An 18,148-nucleotide genomic window follows, 5' to 3' on the forward strand; every position below is an offset into this window, starting at 1 on the left:
AAACGTCAACTCAAATTTCTGTCCACGGATGTTGCCTGACCTGCTGAGTTTTTCCAGCATTTTCTGTTATTTCAGATTTCAACATCCGCAGTATTTTGCTATCGGACAAAGTCAACATGGATTTACAAAAGGTAAATCGTGCTTGACTAATCTACTGGAATTTTTTGAGGATGTAACTGGTAAACTAGATAAGGGAGAACCAGTGGATGTGGTGTATTTGGACTTTCAGAAGGCTTTCGATAAGGTCCCGCATAAGGGATTAGTGTGCAAAATTAAGGCACATGGGATTGGGGGCAAGGTATTGACTTGGATAGAGAACTGGTTGGCAGATAGAAAGCAAAGAGTTGGAATAAACGGGTCATTTTCCGAGTGGCAAGCAGTGACTAGTGGGGTACCGCAAGGATCGGTCCTAGGACCCCAGCTGTTCACAATATATATTAATGATCTGGACGAGGGAATTGGATGTAATATCTCCAAATTTGCAGACGACACAAAGCTGGGTGGGAGGGTAAGCTGTGAGGAGGATGTCGTGAAACTTCAGTACGATTTGGACAGGTTGGGTGATTGGGCAGAAACATGGCAAATGCACTATAATGTGGATAAATGTGAGGTTATCCACTTTGGTGGCAAAAACAGGAAGGCAGATTATGTGAATGGCAATAGATTGGGAGAAGGGGAAGTGCAGAGAGACCTGGGTGTTCTTGTGCACTAGTCACTGAAGGTAAGCATGCAGGTGCAGCAGGCGGTTAAGAAGGCAAATGGTATGTTGGCCTTCGTAGCTAGAGGGTTCGAGTACAGGAACAAGGATGTCTTGCTGCAGTTGTACAGGGCCTTGGTGTGACCGCACCTTGAATATTGTGTGCAGTTTTGGTCACCTTATCTGAGGAAGGATATTCTTGCCATGGAAGGAGTGCAGCGAAGATTCACCAGGCTGATACCTGGGATGGCAGGAATGACGTATGAGGAGAGATTGTGTCGATTGGGCTTATACTCATTGGAGTTTAGAAGATTGAGGGGATCTCATTGAAACCTATAAAATTCTGTCAGGCCTGGACAGACTAGATGTAGGAAGGATGTTCCCGATGGCCAGGGAGTCCAGAACCAGGGGTCATAGTCTAAGGATAAGGGGTAAGCCATTTAGGACAGAGATGAGGAGGAACTTCTTCACCCAGAGAGTGGTGAACTTGTGGAATTTTCTGCCACAGAGGGCAGTTCATTAAATATATTCAAGAAGGAGTTGGATATATTTCTTAAGGCTAAAGGGATCAAGGGATATGGGGAGAAGGCAGGGACAGGGTACTGAATTTGGATGATCAGCCATGATCTCATTGAATGGCGGAGCAGGCTCGAGGGGCTGAATGGCCTACTCCTGCTCCTATCTTCTATGTTTCTATGATGCACTCAGGCATGGGGGAAGACAGCGGCACTTGGCACGGATAGCAGTGATTAGTGATTTAGGGACCCTTGTGTGGGATAGAGTGATGGCAGCATGTTTCAGGATAAGTTAATGTGGAGTGGAGCTCAGGTGGTTGAGATGGACACTGTAGAAATCAAGTCTGGAAGTAACAGACATGAATGAGAGTTTCAGCAGCAGCATACTGTTTATAAGTCATGGCGCAGGACATTTTGGTCTCCTGAACAAGGCTTGTATAAGAAGTATTTATAAAAATATAAATTCTCAAATTAGTAGGTAGACTGGGAATTATGTTGAGAATTAAGGAATACAATCCTGAAGGTAGGTAACCTAACTTATCACCAATGTACCAAAGTAGTACAAAAAATACAGGTGGCATATTCAAGTTGAAGGCTTGCCGTAAGCACTAATCTACCAAATAACAGATTGCAATTGTTCCATGTGGGTACCTTACAGATAAGGCTTCAAAAAGTCTTAATATTGGATTATGAGGTGGTGCAACCCTCTATGTAGGAGCATTCTTGGTTCTGAAAGAAAACTATTCTGTAATGGGATAGACCATTTTAGAAACCAGCTATCTTTGCTTGCTGCTTCTTGAAGAGCGCCATCATCTCAAACAGATCGCCAAAGGGCTTAACATAGCTTGACTAGCTTCACCCGGAAGGCTAAAATTAGAGTTGAAATATTCAGACAGGTTTCAGAATTCCAGGGGACAGAATTCCCCAAACAGCAGCCCATGCTCTGACCTCAAAATCATAAACAATTGGAATTCTTTTAGTCTAAAAGTTGTTCACCCATAAATACAAGTCATCCGCAATAGAGGATTGACTACCCTTCCAACAGAACAACTGCCAACTGGTGGCTAAGTTTCACCCCATGTACTTGATACACAGCCTTCTTCGTTTGCAGAGTGCCATGGAAGTGCATGCTCCTGCCCAATGCATTAAATCTTGAGGCTCATTTCAGCAGTCTATACAAGAAATTTCCCCATCTACAGGAGGAAAATACCACAACAAGAGAACAAAATTCCTCAGTGGCTACTGGCAGAAGAAAACAGACTTGTTATTCCACAGAAATAAATTTCAGGTGTGGTTGTTAAGAGAACTTATGATAAACCGGAAAGAATGAAAAAAGGACAAAAGCAAAATACTGCAGATGCTGGAAATCTGAAATAAACAGAAAATGCTGGAAATACTCAGCAGGCCAGGCAGCATCTGTGGAGCGAGAAACAGTTAATGTTTCAGGTCGATGACCTTTCATCAGAACTGGAAAAGGTTGCAGATGGTACATTTGGGGGGGGGGGGGAAGGGGAAAGAGGGGAGGAAAGAAAATGGAAGGTCTGTGATAAGGTGGAAGGCAGGAGAGATTAAATGACAAAAAAGGATGGTGATGCAAGGCAAAAGTGGGCGGAAGGAAAAAAATAACTTTATGAAGTTCCAGTATGTACAGGATTAACTTATGGAATTTAACAGGGTTAACCTAAGCAAGTCTACACAAACTGGATGTTGGTTTGGTGTTGGAAATCATTTTAAGGATATTTCCTAAAGAGATGGTTCTTCCTTTTCTTGCATCTCAGTCAGGTTGGAATTGGAGAAACTCTCAATCACTTAATGTGAGATTATAAGAGTACAAAGAAAACAAGATTACAAGGCACCAATGAGATGAACCAGAGCTGTTTGTGTCTTTGATAGCTGACAAATCCTTCCATGATAACAAAGCTCATTTTAGTTTGACAACTTTGAGAAATAAAATGCTCCAGTGTTAGAGATGTAATAAATGAAGCCGGAGAGGATGCTGAATGGAAAAACACACACAACTCATGGGGATTGATCATTCGGTCTGGGCACAGCAGCACCACCACCACTGGTGCTGTGCATGCCTGCAGTGCTTCCTGCTGACCTTGGGCCATAATGCAAGGTCAGCTAATATAAGTAAATATTCGCTACTCCCGATTCCATGGGAGCAACTGGTAAAGGGCTGCTGGATGCCCTTAAAGGGGAACTGCTTGAAAACTGCAAAATGTTTATGAAGATGGAGAGGCAGATGGGGTCCAGCCTTAAAAGGTGTCTGAGTTGAAGTGTTGCAAAGCATCCAAACAGTTAAATATATTAATATGGCAACCAGCAAACACCAAAAGAAACAAGAAAAAGCAACAAAGTGATAGGCATGGTGACAAGATATAGAAAGAGTCATTCTAGTTTAATTTAAACTATACAAGTCTGCTAATATCACTCTCAAATTTGGAAGTAACTCAGAGTGCAGGTGGTATATATATTTAACAGAAGTATATTGTCACACACGATTAATTCGATTATAGAATTCAGCACACTAGTGCCTTGGTTTAATTCTTGTGAACTTCAAGACATGCCTTTCCCAATGTAAGGATTTCACATTTGAAGTAATTTATAGCCTACGTACAAAGACACGTGACAACCAATCAGCTCACCTGCAGCTGTTTCTTTACACGCTCATTCTTCTGTGTTTCAGTAATGCGCTCCTCCTCACTGCGGTGGTTTGCTACTCCTTCTGATAAGAGTTCAGCACTGGCTTCAGCATTGTTCTCATCTTGCTCATCATCATGCTCATTCTCAGCTTGTGGAATAACTGGTGGAGGTGGTAGAGGAGGAGCTGTCATCACAGTCTTCAACTCCTCTTTCGTTTTTTCTAAATCTTCCTGAGCTGTGACAGCCTAAAGTTAGGGAAAAAAAACAACTTTTTTCCCCCCATTTGTACTGGTAGAGGTTCTTCACTTACTTCCCAAATGCTATCTTCTAAATTAGCAATATAATAATTATGATGGCAAGATCTACCTGCAACATATCTAAACGTTTACTTCCATTGCTTGGTGTAAAATTCCCACGGTGAGAAAGTTTGCTTAATTCATTTGGAAGCAGCATTACTGTAATGGAACAACGGGCTGCCTTTAAAGAAGAAATAGTTCAGGTACATTCCTATTAGTACTGAGTACTTTGCATCGGTCTTCCCCAAGGAAGAGGATACTGCCATAGACAGTGAAGGAGGTGGTAATGGAGACACTTGATAGGATAAAAATTGATAAAGGAGGTACAGGAAACTTTGATATCCGGCACCGACGCGATGAGCTGTTGCCGATCTATCAAAACTGCCGGACATACAAAGTTAAATGTTGAAGCATACGGAGGTTTTCATCTCCGTATCTGACAACAAACACTGTTGCTTAGCAACAGCTTCTAAACAGTCGGCTGCAGCTGCAAGCGTCTCTAGCTGAAGCTGTTGCTATAGCTAGACCTTGCAGTGCCTGACTGGGGGGAAAAAAGCAACGAGAACTAAAAAAACGGCTCCTGATTTTTGCCGTTAGATCGAGTATTCCGGACGTATAACCTCTGGATAAACCAAAGTTTCCTGTATTAGAAAGGCTGGCTGTACTTAAAGTAGATAAATCACCAGGAGTGGATGGGATGTATCCTAGGATGCGGAGGGAATGGAGGGCAGAAATTGCAGAGGTACTGGCCATAATATTCCAATCCTCCATAGATATGGGGGTGGTGCCAGAGGACTGGGGAATTGTAAATGTTACACCATTGTTCAAAAAAGGGTGTAAAGATAAACCTAGGCCAGTCAGTTTAACCTCAGTAGTGGGGAAGCTTTAAGTAACAGTAATCAGGGACAAGATTAACTGGGATAGATTAATTAAGGAAAGCCAGCACGGATTTGTTAAAGGCAAATCATGTTTAACCAATTTGATCGAGTTTTTTTTAAACGAGATAACAGAGAGGGGGTTGATGAGGGTACTGTAATGTGGTTGACGTAGTGTACATGGATTTCCAAAAGGCGTTCGACAAAGTGCCACATAACAGGCTTGCCAGCAAAGTTGAAGCCCATGGAATAAAAGGGACATTGGCAGCATGGATACAGAATTGGTTAAATGATAGGAAACAGAGTAGTGGTGAACTGTTGTTTTCCAGACTGGAGGAAGGTATACAGTGGTGTTTCCCAGGGGTTGGTTCTAGGACCACTGCTTTTCTTGATATATATTAATGACTTGGATGTAGATGTACAGGGCACAATTTCAAAATTTGCAGATGACACAAAAATTAGAAGTATAGTGAATAGTAAGAGGACAGTGATAGACTTCAGGAAGACAGACAGGCTGGTGAACTGGGCGGACACGTGGCAGATGAAATTTAATGCAGAAAAGTGTGAAGTGATACATTTTGGTAGAAAGAATGAGGAGAGGCAATATAAACTAAAGGGTACAATTTTAAAGGGGGTGTAAGGACACAGTAGATAAGAGATGACCTCCCTGCCAATGGGAACAGTTTAAGAACCAGAGGACACAGATTTCAGGTGTTTGGCAAAAGAACCAAAGGCAACATGAGGAAAAACATTTTTACTCATTGAGTGGTTAGGATCTGGAATGCACTGCCTGAAAGGGTGGTGGAGGCAGACTCAATCATAGCTTTCAAAGCGAGTTGGATAAATACAAGGGAAAAAAATTGCAGGGCTTCGGGGAAAGGGCGGGGGAGTGGGACTAGCCAAGAGCCAGCACAGGCTCGACAGGCCGAATGGCCTTCTTCCATGCTGTAACCATTCTATGATTCTTTTCTACTTCAGTTGAACTTCTGCCCCTCAAACAATTTTCTTCACTGTATTTGGATTAAACAGTTATCATAGCTGAATTAATTACTTTCTGCTGCCATTCAGTGGCCTCCATTTCCTTCTTCTTCTTGGCATCCTCCAGAAGTGCAATTTTGGCAGTAAATTCAGCAAGTTCAGCCGCCTAAAAAAGGAAGAAACATCGTTAATCATACAACTGAAATTTGTACACTACCACAACTGTGTTTCTTTCAAGGCTCAAAATTAACTTCTAGGTATGCAGAAAAGAAAAAGTATCAAACAACACCTGTAACCCTTTCCCTCATTTAGCATTTAGAAATGTATGGGTTAATCAAGGACAGCCAGCATCGACTTGTTAAAGGCAAGTCATACTTGACAAATTGAAGAGGTTTTTTGTTTTGAAGAACTGACCAATTGGATAAAGGGAATGGAGATCAGGATATGTCGATTTTCAGAAGGATTTTTAGAAAAATGGTGCAAGAGGAAATGTACCAGCATGGATTGAAAAGTTGTTTGACTAATAGGAAACAAAAAGGTACATATAGATGATTTGGACTTGGGTATAGGGAACACAAATCTCAAAATTTGCCGAGGACACAATTAGATTTGGTAAGCTGCTAGGTGGGCTTTAAAAGACTCCAAGAAAACTGACAGGTTTCAGATTCAATTTAATGTATATAAAAGTGAAGAAAAACGAGGAATAGAAGTATAAACTCAATGGAAAGCCATTAAAGGGTGTGAATGAACAGATACACCTAGAAGTGGTAGATATAGCAAAGCCTTTTTTTTTTAAATAGCTGTTAGGACTCAAGGCAATAAAAGACTCCATAGGGCCATTAAAGGTAATGGCAAATCAAGCTCTAGTCAACTCCCAGGACAAGGCGGAGGGTCTAAATGGCTACTTTATCAGTCTTCACTCCAGTAGACAATGCTCAGTTTCCATTAGTACAATGTACAGATAACACTGAAATGTAGAATATCAAAGTGAATGCATGTATAATCCAGGAAAGAATAATCTAATAGGTCTGCTGGACTGGACGACATTCACCTCAGTGCGCAAAGCAGTGGTGCTAACTAGTATGTGCCAACTAGATCGTTCATTAAAGACTAGGTTTGTTCAAGAACTGGAGGCTAATATAGTACAAATATTTATAAAGTGCAGCAAGATAGAACCAGGAAATTATATACAAATTAGCTTAATTTCAGTTATTAAAAAGCTGCTAGAAGGAATAATTAAAGATACCCCGTATGACCACCAAGACAGTAGGCATTATTAGAGACTCCAAACATGGCTTCTGGAAAAAAAAAGTTATGTCGCACCAACCTGGTTGAATTTTTTTGAGGAGATAACTAGGTTGGTGGATGAAGGTCATCCTGTTGACATTATTTGGACTTTCAGAAAGTTTTTGACAATGCACCACACAATAGGTTACTTTATAAGATGGAGTCCTGTGTGATAGGAGGGCAGCTGCTAAGTTAAATAGAGGGTAGACAAGTTCCTGGTTGTGCCTAATATTACTGCATACAAAAAATAAGTAGACATTGGGCATGTACCTCTTGGTCACTGTGATTGTCTGGAACTTTGTTAGTCACACACCCCAACATCTCCTCGTTTGGCTTGGTGTCAATTTTTGCCCAATTATGCTTGGGACGTTTTACTACGTTAAATGCGCTATATAAATACAAGCTGTGGATTGCCTTAAGGAGTCTTAATTGCATCACGACTGTGCATGACAGGATTAATGGACTAGCCAGTCTTTTCATATGTTTGTACAATTCAAATTCATAATTGCCTGAAAGTGCAAGTACAGGTAGATAAAGCTATTAAAAAAGGCCTTAAGCATTTGGGGTTTTATAAATAGAAGCATAGAGTAAAGAAGTAATGATGAATTTATATAAAGCAATAGGTAGGGCATAGTTAAGAGCATTGGTCAGTTTTGAGCACCACGTTATAGAAATGGCATTAAAACAAGAGAGCATAGCATGATTCCAGTATGAAAAATTATAGTTATAAGGCGTTACTTGAGATACTGGGACTATTTCCACTTTAGCAGAGGTTAAAAGGAGATTTTTTTTTTTTTTTTTTTAAATTGTAAAATTATGAAGATAGTGTATATAGAAAGACTAGATCCTCTCATTGTGAAGTCATTCATTTAAAATGATGATGAGGGAGCATGGGGGAATTAAGTAATTTCTTTACACAGGATAATCGGATTTTGGGATGCTTTGCCACAGGGAGTGGTTGAGGTAGACTAAGGGAAAAACTGGATAAATATTTGAAGCAGAGAAAGATACAAGGCTATGAGGAGAAAGTGGGGCAAGGGAACAGTTTTGGATCACTCGAGCAGACAGACAAAATAAGATGAATGGTCTCCTATGCTGTAAAACGTCTAATGGTCTAATGCTCCGGAGGCAGGCAAAGAACCACCTCAAAACCCAGTTAGCATCAGGAGATGGTTCCAAAGAAATTCTAGAGAAAAAAGGGATTAGCAGCTTTGAGAGGAGGCAGCTGAAAAAAGGTGTAGAAATAGTAAATCTGGAACTAGCAAAAAATCTGGAACCATTTAAGAAACAGCTGGAGGCTATAATTGGGGTTCTCCAACTTCTTTCTGAATGGATAAACTAAGATGGGCTGAATGGCCTTCATCTATCTTGTGATTTGCTTTCTGCATACCTAGCTCTGCTCTGGAAAGGATCTCAGTAGAAGAACAGATTTGTAGGCAGCTTTGCAGAGAAATATTCAAAGGCATAAAGTAGACATCAGTTTTCTCTATATATGCAAAAACACAGCTTAACAATGAAGAACATATATAGACTTTTTAAAATTCAAACAAGCAACTGAATTTTTGATTGTCTAAATTTACCTCTCCTCAACCTACTTATTTCTTTCTATCCTGTCCTGGCGTAAAGACAAGAATCTTAGTTTTACAAAGCTGCCCACAAGTCTGTCATTACCCTGCAGAGATTCTCTCCCAAGCAGGACTTCTTGAAACAAAGAATATTAAAGATTGAAGGTAGTATTTTAAACAAAGATTTACACCCACTGCAACAAACTCTTGAAGCCAATAGTTTGTTATCCACTATTTATGATTAAATGCATAAAATCTGAAGTCTAGGTATTATGAATACTACAAAACATAAGGAGGGGAGAAAGAATTGGAGGAAAGGGAAAAGAAACAATGGAGGACCTCCAATGTATCCTGCGAACCACTTAATTTCAGAAGACACTTAATTTTAATGTAATGTACTCCTCTGTCCCAATCCCATTTAGGGAAGTTTCTAAAAAATTAGAAAGACTCTTAGTCAATGGGATATGGATTTTACAATTATTTTCCCTCCTCTGTATTGACATGTCATTTCAGACTTCCAGGTTCAGCAGAGAGCACTCAGAACATGCTGACACTCAAAATTCTCTCCAGTTGGTTGATTTATAATTGACAAAGACAAATATGTGTCATACCAGATGCTCTTGATTCTTCATCTGATCTTCAGCCTGTTTGGCCAAGGTAGCTTTTGCTTCTTCTGCAATGCAACGCTCTTTTTCTAGTCTCTCAGCCTCTTCTTTTGCTCTTTTCCTTTCCTGCTCAAGTTCTAGAGCTCTATGGGTTTGATCTTCTAGCTCTGTAGGAAGCATTTTTATAAATCAAAATTTCTGTTCTGTTTTTGAATAGAAATGTGTGTACCCTTGTCCAAAAAAGGATTTGCTAATGGTTCAACAATTTATTTATATATTATTGAAAGACAAAAAAGCTGTGCCTATTACACTACATAAAATTACATCGTAGATAGCTGGTTGCCAACTTGGACCAGCACAGAATATATAGGACAGAACAATATTGCCATTACCAGCCTAAACAGATAATTGGTTAGATGATGTGACTGAGGTAGTTTTTATTTTATTATTCTTGTTTTGGCTCAGGCACTGGTTACCTCCATTACCTCGTCCAGCAAGTGCCTAGACAGAAAGTGTCAAATAAGTTGACCACAGGAATGAACTCACAAACTTGCAGCAGAGATCATGGCCATGATTGGATAACTCGGCATTGAATTATTTATGGGATCTTCCTAGTCTTCATGTCTCAACTACTCATCAGATAAACTTGCCGAGCCACCCAAGGAGTCAGACATACCAATTTAAATGCAGTACAAAAGAGAAGAGTATAAAATGAGTTTATGCCTATTCCACTCTGGTGCACTGAATGTTATACAACACTAAGTAAATCCCAATATACAGATATCAACATTGACTAAAGTTATTACAATCTCAAATCTGCTGTTAGCATATTCCAATTCTGGCAATCTAAATACATCCAACTATGCCCAGGACACCGTACTAAACACTGCAATTACACATCCTATCTAAAAGAGTGGTAGACAGGATACTGGCGTCTTTTTCAGAAGAAAAATGTTTGCAAACGGTAGCGTATTCAACTTTCTACAAATAGAATTATGCATTCTTCAAACACTACTTGTGTTGAGGGAACTAATTACTTATGTTTTACTCTAGCAAGGTAGTTTAGTACAAAGATCTGTTATTTTCTCTGCATTTCATTCTCAGTTTAAATTCTGGATGCATTTGTGGGAAATCATTGTTCTGCCGAATCTTTTCAAAGGGATAGATAAGGTATCCATTAATTTGCTTGGTTGTTCCTAGATTGTTGAGCCACAAGGCTTGAGCATGGAAGTTCTTCCCACCCCACCCCAATTTGAAAGGGGAAAGAAAAGATTCAATGAATAATAAATGGGGGTCAATAAAGTGGACTCAGAAAATCTGTAAAGCAGGGATACGATTAACATCTTCAAAACCACAAGCAAAGCATGCAACTTGTGGGATAACTCTTCATATTTCAGTTCTAGAGAACATGGAATAAATGACCATAAATGGATATCAGCTTCACAAAGAGGCAGTCTAGAATATAAACCAGAATGTTTGAGCCAGATGGACTGAAATTACCACATTTTTTTCCTGTTTTTACTACATTGCACAAATGGTCAAAATATAAACCTTTACCTTTCTGGGCCGTTAACGTTTGTTCTTCAATTTGTCTAAGTCTCTCCATAAGCTCCTCTTTCTCTTGTTCTATCCTCTCTTTTTCCTTTTCTGCCATTTCTCTCTTCTTTTTTTCATTTTCCAGCTGTGCCCTTTTAAAAACAAAAATAGATGAACTTAACTACAGATCAAAGACTACTAAAAAAAATATTGTCCTATATGGTGCGTGCTGTAACAAGTTTAATAGGTCAAGGCAATTGAGGGTGTAGACATCATCTTGGAAGGGGTGGGCTTAAAAGGCCAGTTTTTAAAAACAAAGCAAAAAAAATGTGCATACACTGGAGAAGGTGCAGTGAAAAACAAAGATTGATCCTAACTTTGAGATGAATTATTAAGATAGATCAAGGAAGCCCCAGCAAGGTGGTGGTTAAGGAAGTGAGGTGAGGGTTGTGTGCAGGGAACCTCAAGGTTCCAGAATTTAATTAAGCTAGGTTAAAAAAAAAAATTGAGCTAAACTGAAAATATTGCTTCAAAAATCAGACAGACAAGTAGAGCCAGAACAAAGACTTAACAGATTAAGTTGAAGTTCTTTATTCGTTGTATGACAGATGTTTGAAATAATCAGTCAAATAAGGCAGTGGACACAATATTCAGATAAAGAGAAAAAAATTGGAAATGCTAGAAATCAAATAAAAAAATGAAAATACTCGTCAGTCAGCACCCATAAAGAGAAAAAACAACAGGTTCTGACATTTCAGATATGTACCCTTCATCAGAACTGAATAATAGATGCATAGGAACTAAACTACCCAAGTGTCTCGTTTGTGAAGGCCACACTCAAATGATAGTAAAAGGAGAGCAATCAGTATTTATTCTATGGTACGATATTTCAGCATTACCTCTCCACAAAATTCTGTTAATGATAATCCTGCAAGAAGAGACTTCCATTTATAGTGTCTTATCACATTTCAAATCTTCAAAAATTACTTTGAACTGTAGTGCAGTGACTTATGTAGGGAAAATGTGGCAGCCAGGCTCCCAAAACAGCAATGAGGGCAGTACTGATGACTCCTTTAATCACTTAACTGATGATTGGGAAGAGGTCGATAGGGCTGTAATTGGCTAGATTAGATTTACCCAGTTTTTTTGTGGATAAAAGCTACCTGGGCAATATTCCACATTGTCAATAGATGTCAATGTCATAGCTGTACTGGAACAGCTTAGCTAGGAGAGTAGCTTGCTCTGGTGCAGAGGTTTTCAACACTACATTCAGGATATTTTCAAGGCCTATAGTTTGTGGTATCCAGTGCACACGGAGCGAACTAAATTGGTTGGAAACCAGCATCCATGTTGTTGGGGACTTTGAGACCACCAAGCAGGATCTTGGTATTTTTGGCTGAAGACACCTGCAAACACTTCAGCTTCGGTTGAAGAGGGGGTGGAACCACCTTCTTCTGTTAGTTGCCTGATTGATTGTCCTCGTCTCTTAGGCAGTCCCTCGGAACCGAGGATGACTTGCTTCCACGTTAAAAATGAGCTCGCAGGTGGCTGATTAGTTCAATGCAGGACCTACAGTCTCTGTCACAGGTGGGGCAGACGGTGGTTGAAGGGGTGGGTGGGTGGGGTGCTTGGGTTGACGTGCGCTCCTTGCGCTTGGCTTCCGCTTACTCCCGAAGAGACTCGAGGTGTTCGGCACCTTCCCGGATGCATCTCCTCCACTTTTTGTCCGGTCTTGGGCCAGGGATTCCCAGGTGTCGGTGGGGATGTTACACTTTTTCAAGGAGGCTTTGAGGGTGTTCTTGAAGAGTTTCCTCTGCCCACCTGGGGCTCTCTTGCCGTGCCGGAGCTCCGAGTAGAGCGTTTGTTTTGGGAGTCTCGTATCGGGCATGCGGACAATGTGACCCGTCCATCGGAGCTGATTGAGCGTGGTCAGAGCTTCGATGCTGGGGGGTGTTGGCCTGAGCAAGAAAACTGACGTTGGTGCGCCTATCCTGCCAACGGATTTGCAGGATCTTGCGGAGACAGCGTTGGTGGTACCTCTCCAGTGCTTTGAGGTGCCTGCTGTACATGGTCCATGTCTCTGAGGCATGCAGCAGGGCAGGTATCACTGCTGCCCTGTAGACCATGAGCTTAGTGCCAGGTTTGAGGTCCTAGTCTTCAAACACTCTCTTCCGAAGGCTGCACTGGCACACTGAAGGCGGTGTTGGACTTCGTCATCGACGTCTGCCCTTGTTGACAGTAGGCTCCCGAGGTATGGAAAGTGGTCCACATTATCAAAATCCACGACAAGGCCTTGGACAATCGGGGGGGGGGCAGCACTGTGGCGGGGGCAGGTTGGTAGAGGACCTTTGTCTTACTGATGTTTAGTGTAAGGCCTATGCTCTCGTATGCTTCGGTGAAGGTGTTTACGGTGGTTTGGAGTTCGACCTCCGAGTGAGCGCAGATGCAAGCATCGTCTGCATACTGTAATTCGACGACAGAGGATGGGACGACCTTGGATCTGGACTGGAGGCGACGGAGGTTGAACAGTTTCCCGTTTGTTCTGTAAATTAGCTCCACTCCAGTGGGGAGCTTACGGAGGGTGAGATGGAGCATTGCAGCAAGGAAGATTGAGAAGAGCGTTGGTGCGATGACACAGCCTTGCTTGACCCCGGTTTGTACATGAATTGGGTCTGTGGTGGAACCGTTGGTCAGGATCACGGCTTGCATGTCGTCGTGAAGCAGGCAGAGGATAGTGACAAACTTTTGAGGGCAGCCGAACTTGAGGAGGACACTCCATAATCCCTCACGGTTGACAGTGTCGAAGGCCTTTTTGAGATGAAAGAAGGCCGTGTACAGTGGTTGGTGCTGTTCCCGGCATTTCTCTTGTAATTGACGTGCGGTGAAGATCCTGTCCATTGTGCCCCTTAGTGGGCGGAATCCGCATTGCGACTCTGGGAGGAGCTCTTCGGCCACTGGGAGAAGGCGATTGAGGAGGATTCTTGCGCTGACTTTCCCTGTGGCAGACAGCAGGGAAACTCCTCTGTAATTACCGCAATCAGACTTGTCACCTTTCTTGAAGATGGTCACAATTACAGCGTCTCGGAGATCCCCTGGCATGCTCTCCTCCTTCCAGATAAGAGAAATGAGTTCATGAATTCGCACCAGTAGTGCTTCTCCGCTATGCTTTAGTGCCTCGGCGGGGATTCCATCTGCTCCCGAGGCCGCCTTGTTCTTCAGTTGTCGGATGGCCTTTTCAACCTCATGCCGGGCTGGGGTTGTGCTGAGATGGTGACGGGTAGTATGCTGTGGGATGGAGTTGAGGACACTCGTGTTGAAGACAGAGTCATGGTTAAGGAAATATTCGAAGTGCTCCTTCCAGCGGGCACTGACTGCTTCCCTATCCTTGATGAGTACCTCTCCGTTCTTGGCCCGCAGTGGGGAAGGTCCTTGGGCTGTAGATGGTCTTGACTGCGCTAAAGAATCCACGCACGTCGTGGTTGTCGGCTAGCTGCTGGATCTCCTGCACTTTCTCCACCCACCATCTGTTCTTTACCACCATTCTCAACTGCATGTGGTAGGGCCAAACTAGGTCGGTGTAGTAGGGCCAAACTAGGTCGGTGTAGCAGGTGGTAGGGCCAAACTAGGTCGGTGTGGCAGGTGGTAGGGCCAAACTAGGTCGGTGTGGCAGGCTTCCTACCCTGAAGGACATGAATGAATCGGTTTGGTTCTTCGTGAAAGCTGCTGGGTTGTCACCGTTATTTTTCCTGGCACTCGCCCTTAAATTGCCAGATTATATTAAATTCAATTTCACAATTTGCCATAGTGGGAGTTGAACTTGCAGCCTTTGGGTTGCTCATCTAGAACCATACCAAGTGCCAATGTTCCCTCTTATTTTTTTTTTGGGGGGGGGGTGGGGAAAGGGAGGGGTGGCGCATGGACCCTTTTAAGGGGCAGATGCGTGAGAAAACATTGAAAAAGCTGGTCCAGAGCTGTGCAGGACCGGCAGAGCGCTATGCGGCTGCAGTTTGTAGGGAACCTTGCCAAGTATCCTACTGTACCCATATACTGAACAAATTAACTAAATTTAAGTGATGAGAAGTTAAACATTATACAGTGAAACTGTACAAATGGACTCCCCTCCCCTGCAAAAATGTCACTTTCTGAAGTTCCAAATAATTTACATTGTAATAGATACAAGCTGCACCTTGAAACCAGACACTTGCAAATTACAAACTACAGACAGCCTTCAATGCACCAAGTTAGTTTACAACTGAAAACACCGGACACACACAAGTGCGAGGTGGCAGCAGCGGGTGAACAAAACCTGCTTTTGCTCAATGACGATCTTTTTACCGAGCATGTATAGTGGCAGAGAAACCAATCTCTTGGGATCAAATGTTGGCACAGCTCTATCACAGGGATAGAGGAGTTTCTTGCCACTATGGACGCAGGGTAAAGAAATCTCCATTACACAAAAGCTGGGAACTGCCAGTTGCGGGGAGGGGAGTCGGGAATCAGCGTTTGGTGGTGGTGGTGGTGGGGGCGGGGGGAGAGAGTGTGTAGGAGATGGAGGGAATCGTTTCCCCACCCTCTGCTTCCCCACTTCACCTGCTCACGGGCAGCCTCCTGGTTCTTGGAACTTCTCACACAACAGCTGCTGGCACAAAACCACAAATAAAGATTCTCAACTACAGGGGACCCAATTTTTAATGTAAATCCAGTAACATTTGTAGGCATCATGTGGTCAAACCTCCAGGAATGCCTCCAACCAGAGTTGGAAACCTTACACCACCAGTAAGTTTAGTACCGACGAACTAACAGCCTCTACCCATCCCCCAGCACTTCAAACATTAGCAGCTGCAGCACAGAGGGGGAGGGCGTCCCAGGCAGAGGTCTGCAGGACATCAACTAACCACCTCCCCCAAATCAAGTTGGCTGGGACCTCCTAGACCCTCCAGTCCAACAGCAGCCACCTTTGCCCTGTGCAGGCTGCCAACATAGCAGATCCCAGGATCAGGACAACCTTCCTCATTGGAAAAGGACTCCGGGATGGCAATGAACTGAGAAACCCAACAAACAGAAAATGGACTGAAATCACATCCTGCTGGCAGGACACCAAAATTAGACAGGTGAGGGCAAAAAAAAAAACCCGGGATATTTGGCTCATCAGGTTTACTGTACATACAATGTCCATTTTGAAAATAAGGACACCTGCAAATAAAGGACACCTGATGCAAGTCCCGTAGGAGTCCCTAATTTACAGGTTTCGCTGTATAGTGCAAAATCTGTTTGCTAAATATTTTGTAATTGGATGAAGAGGAGGGTGATTTAAACAAACATGACCATTTTGTTTCTGTTTTTCTGGGAACTTAGGAGAATATTGCAATGAAATTAATGTCCACTCCTTTTCCCCTCCCTCCCTCCTTTCCTTCTCACACATTAATTTTAACCTTCCTGGTTAACATTCTGCACTCAACCACCATTAATAGATTAACTGGTCATTCATCTCACTGCAATTTATAGTGCATTCCTAGGTTCAAGATGGCAGCCTTGTTTTGCTTACATAACAATGGCTGCTCCATCAATATAATTCATTGCATGTGAAGCATTTTAGATATTTGAGAGACATGATCATTCTCTGTGCAAGTCTCTCTCTTTCAGGGATTAAGGAAGGAAAGGACTTGCATGTATTTCAGATAATATATAAATGCAACATATTATCCAACAATAGTAAGTCCCTTAGTTACAATTCTCTATTCTAGATTACAGCTTTATATTTATTGAGTTAGAGAATTTTTATTTCCATTTGTAAAGATTCAATAGTAGCCTTCAAAAGGAAATTGGATAAATACTTGAAGGAGATAAAATTGCAGGGATATGGGGAAAGAGTGGGGAAGTAGGACTAAACTGGATTGCTCTTCAAAAGAGCAGACGCAGACTCGATGGGCCAAATGGCCTCCTTCTGTGCTGTACTATTCTATAAAAGGGATGTCTTCTTGGCTAGAGTTCTAGGAATATGCAGCTGTTTTATGATTTATTTTGTTGATCAGCAGATGGCAGCAAGTAGGTGCCAAATAGGTGCCACATGTGAACACATTACTGATTGGCAATGCACAGCACACAGTGTGTTTCATTTACTATACTATGTGAACAATGCATTTCATATAAAATATATTGACCTTCAATAACATTCTTTACAACATTTTGCCTTCACTTATTTTTAAACTGACTTGGCTTTTCAGTTCTCTTCCCCACCACATGGCAAGTGAAAGCACAAGGTTAAAAGGAGTGCCTTTTCAGGGAGAGAAGTGGTAGGTGTGACACTAACAAGAGTCCCTGGGCTTCCAGAGCATTGAGTTATAAAGCCATGTTTTGTAATCATGTAGAAGCAAATATAGAATTTGTTCAAATGGAAACACTGTCTATTTCAGCAGAGACATTCATGTTGTAGTTTTCATGGCAGAGTTTTGTTTAGTTGTAAATGACTCACATGATTGATGAGAACAGCAGAAGGCACAACAGTAGGTAGGCAGATTTGCAGAGAGTAAACATGACAGCAATGCCCCTTTAATATATATCTGAGGAAAACACGGCAAAGAACATATACTGCTCTCATGTTCAGTTGCCCCAATGTATACCGAACAAAAGCAATTTAGAAGTCATATTTTTCATGAAGATTACTTGTCCTATGCCAGCATAAAGGAACACAATGCCAAATTGCCTAAATGAAGGACATTTCAATCTCCACATACAAACAGGATAATCCGCCATTTTCACCACGGATGGGGGAAAGTGAGGGAAAAGGAGGACGAGTAGTCACGTAATGGGCACTGACTCCTGAAACATTTTGCACTATATGCACAGTAACACTCTCTAGTCAGCTATATTTAGGGCTTTTCTTTTAAGCTGAGCAAGCATCTTGTGCAACTCAGGTGAATGAACATATTTTCAACCAGGCAAAGAGAACAATGCCTTGAGATGCTTTCTTCCACCTTTAGTTGGAATTGTCACCGTTTTACAACAACAACTTCCATGTCTGCATAATAATGGACATATTGCTTGTATTTGGAAAAGATTAAACAGCAGCTGCACTTATTTGAAAGTAAAAACAGAAAAATCTGTAAATGCTTGTGTCAGGTAGCATCTGTGGAAAAACAGAAGTCAGA

At 41.9% G+C, this 18,148-nt stretch overlaps 1 protein-coding gene across 7 annotated transcripts in view; it reads right to left on the reverse strand.

Moving 5' to 3' along the window:
* LOC147111838 (radixin) overlaps nucleotides 1–18,148 on the reverse strand; it is a 97,963-nt gene that overhangs the window by 7,742 nt on the left and 72,073 nt on the right. For all 7 annotated transcript variants that reach the window (XM_085999115.1, XM_085999119.1, XM_085999114.1 and 4 more), the window contains 4 exons: nucleotides 11,022–11,152; nucleotides 9,471–9,631; nucleotides 6,081–6,173; nucleotides 3,861–4,103 (listed from right to left, as the gene is read on the reverse strand). In XM_085999115.1, coding sequence (XP_085855241.1) covers nucleotides 3,861–4,103; nucleotides 6,081–6,173; nucleotides 9,471–9,631; nucleotides 11,022–11,152 — 628 coding nt within the window. The remainder of the gene's footprint in view (nucleotides 1–3,860; nucleotides 4,104–6,080; nucleotides 6,174–9,470; nucleotides 9,632–11,021; nucleotides 11,153–18,148) is intronic.

This window comes from Somniosus microcephalus, chromosome 10 (genome assembly GCF_052327205.1).
Source record: "Somniosus microcephalus isolate GS21.2 chromosome 10, FLI_Smic_1.0, whole genome shotgun sequence".
NCBI classification, from domain to species: Eukaryota; Metazoa; Chordata; class Chondrichthyes; order Squaliformes; family Somniosidae; genus Somniosus; species Somniosus microcephalus.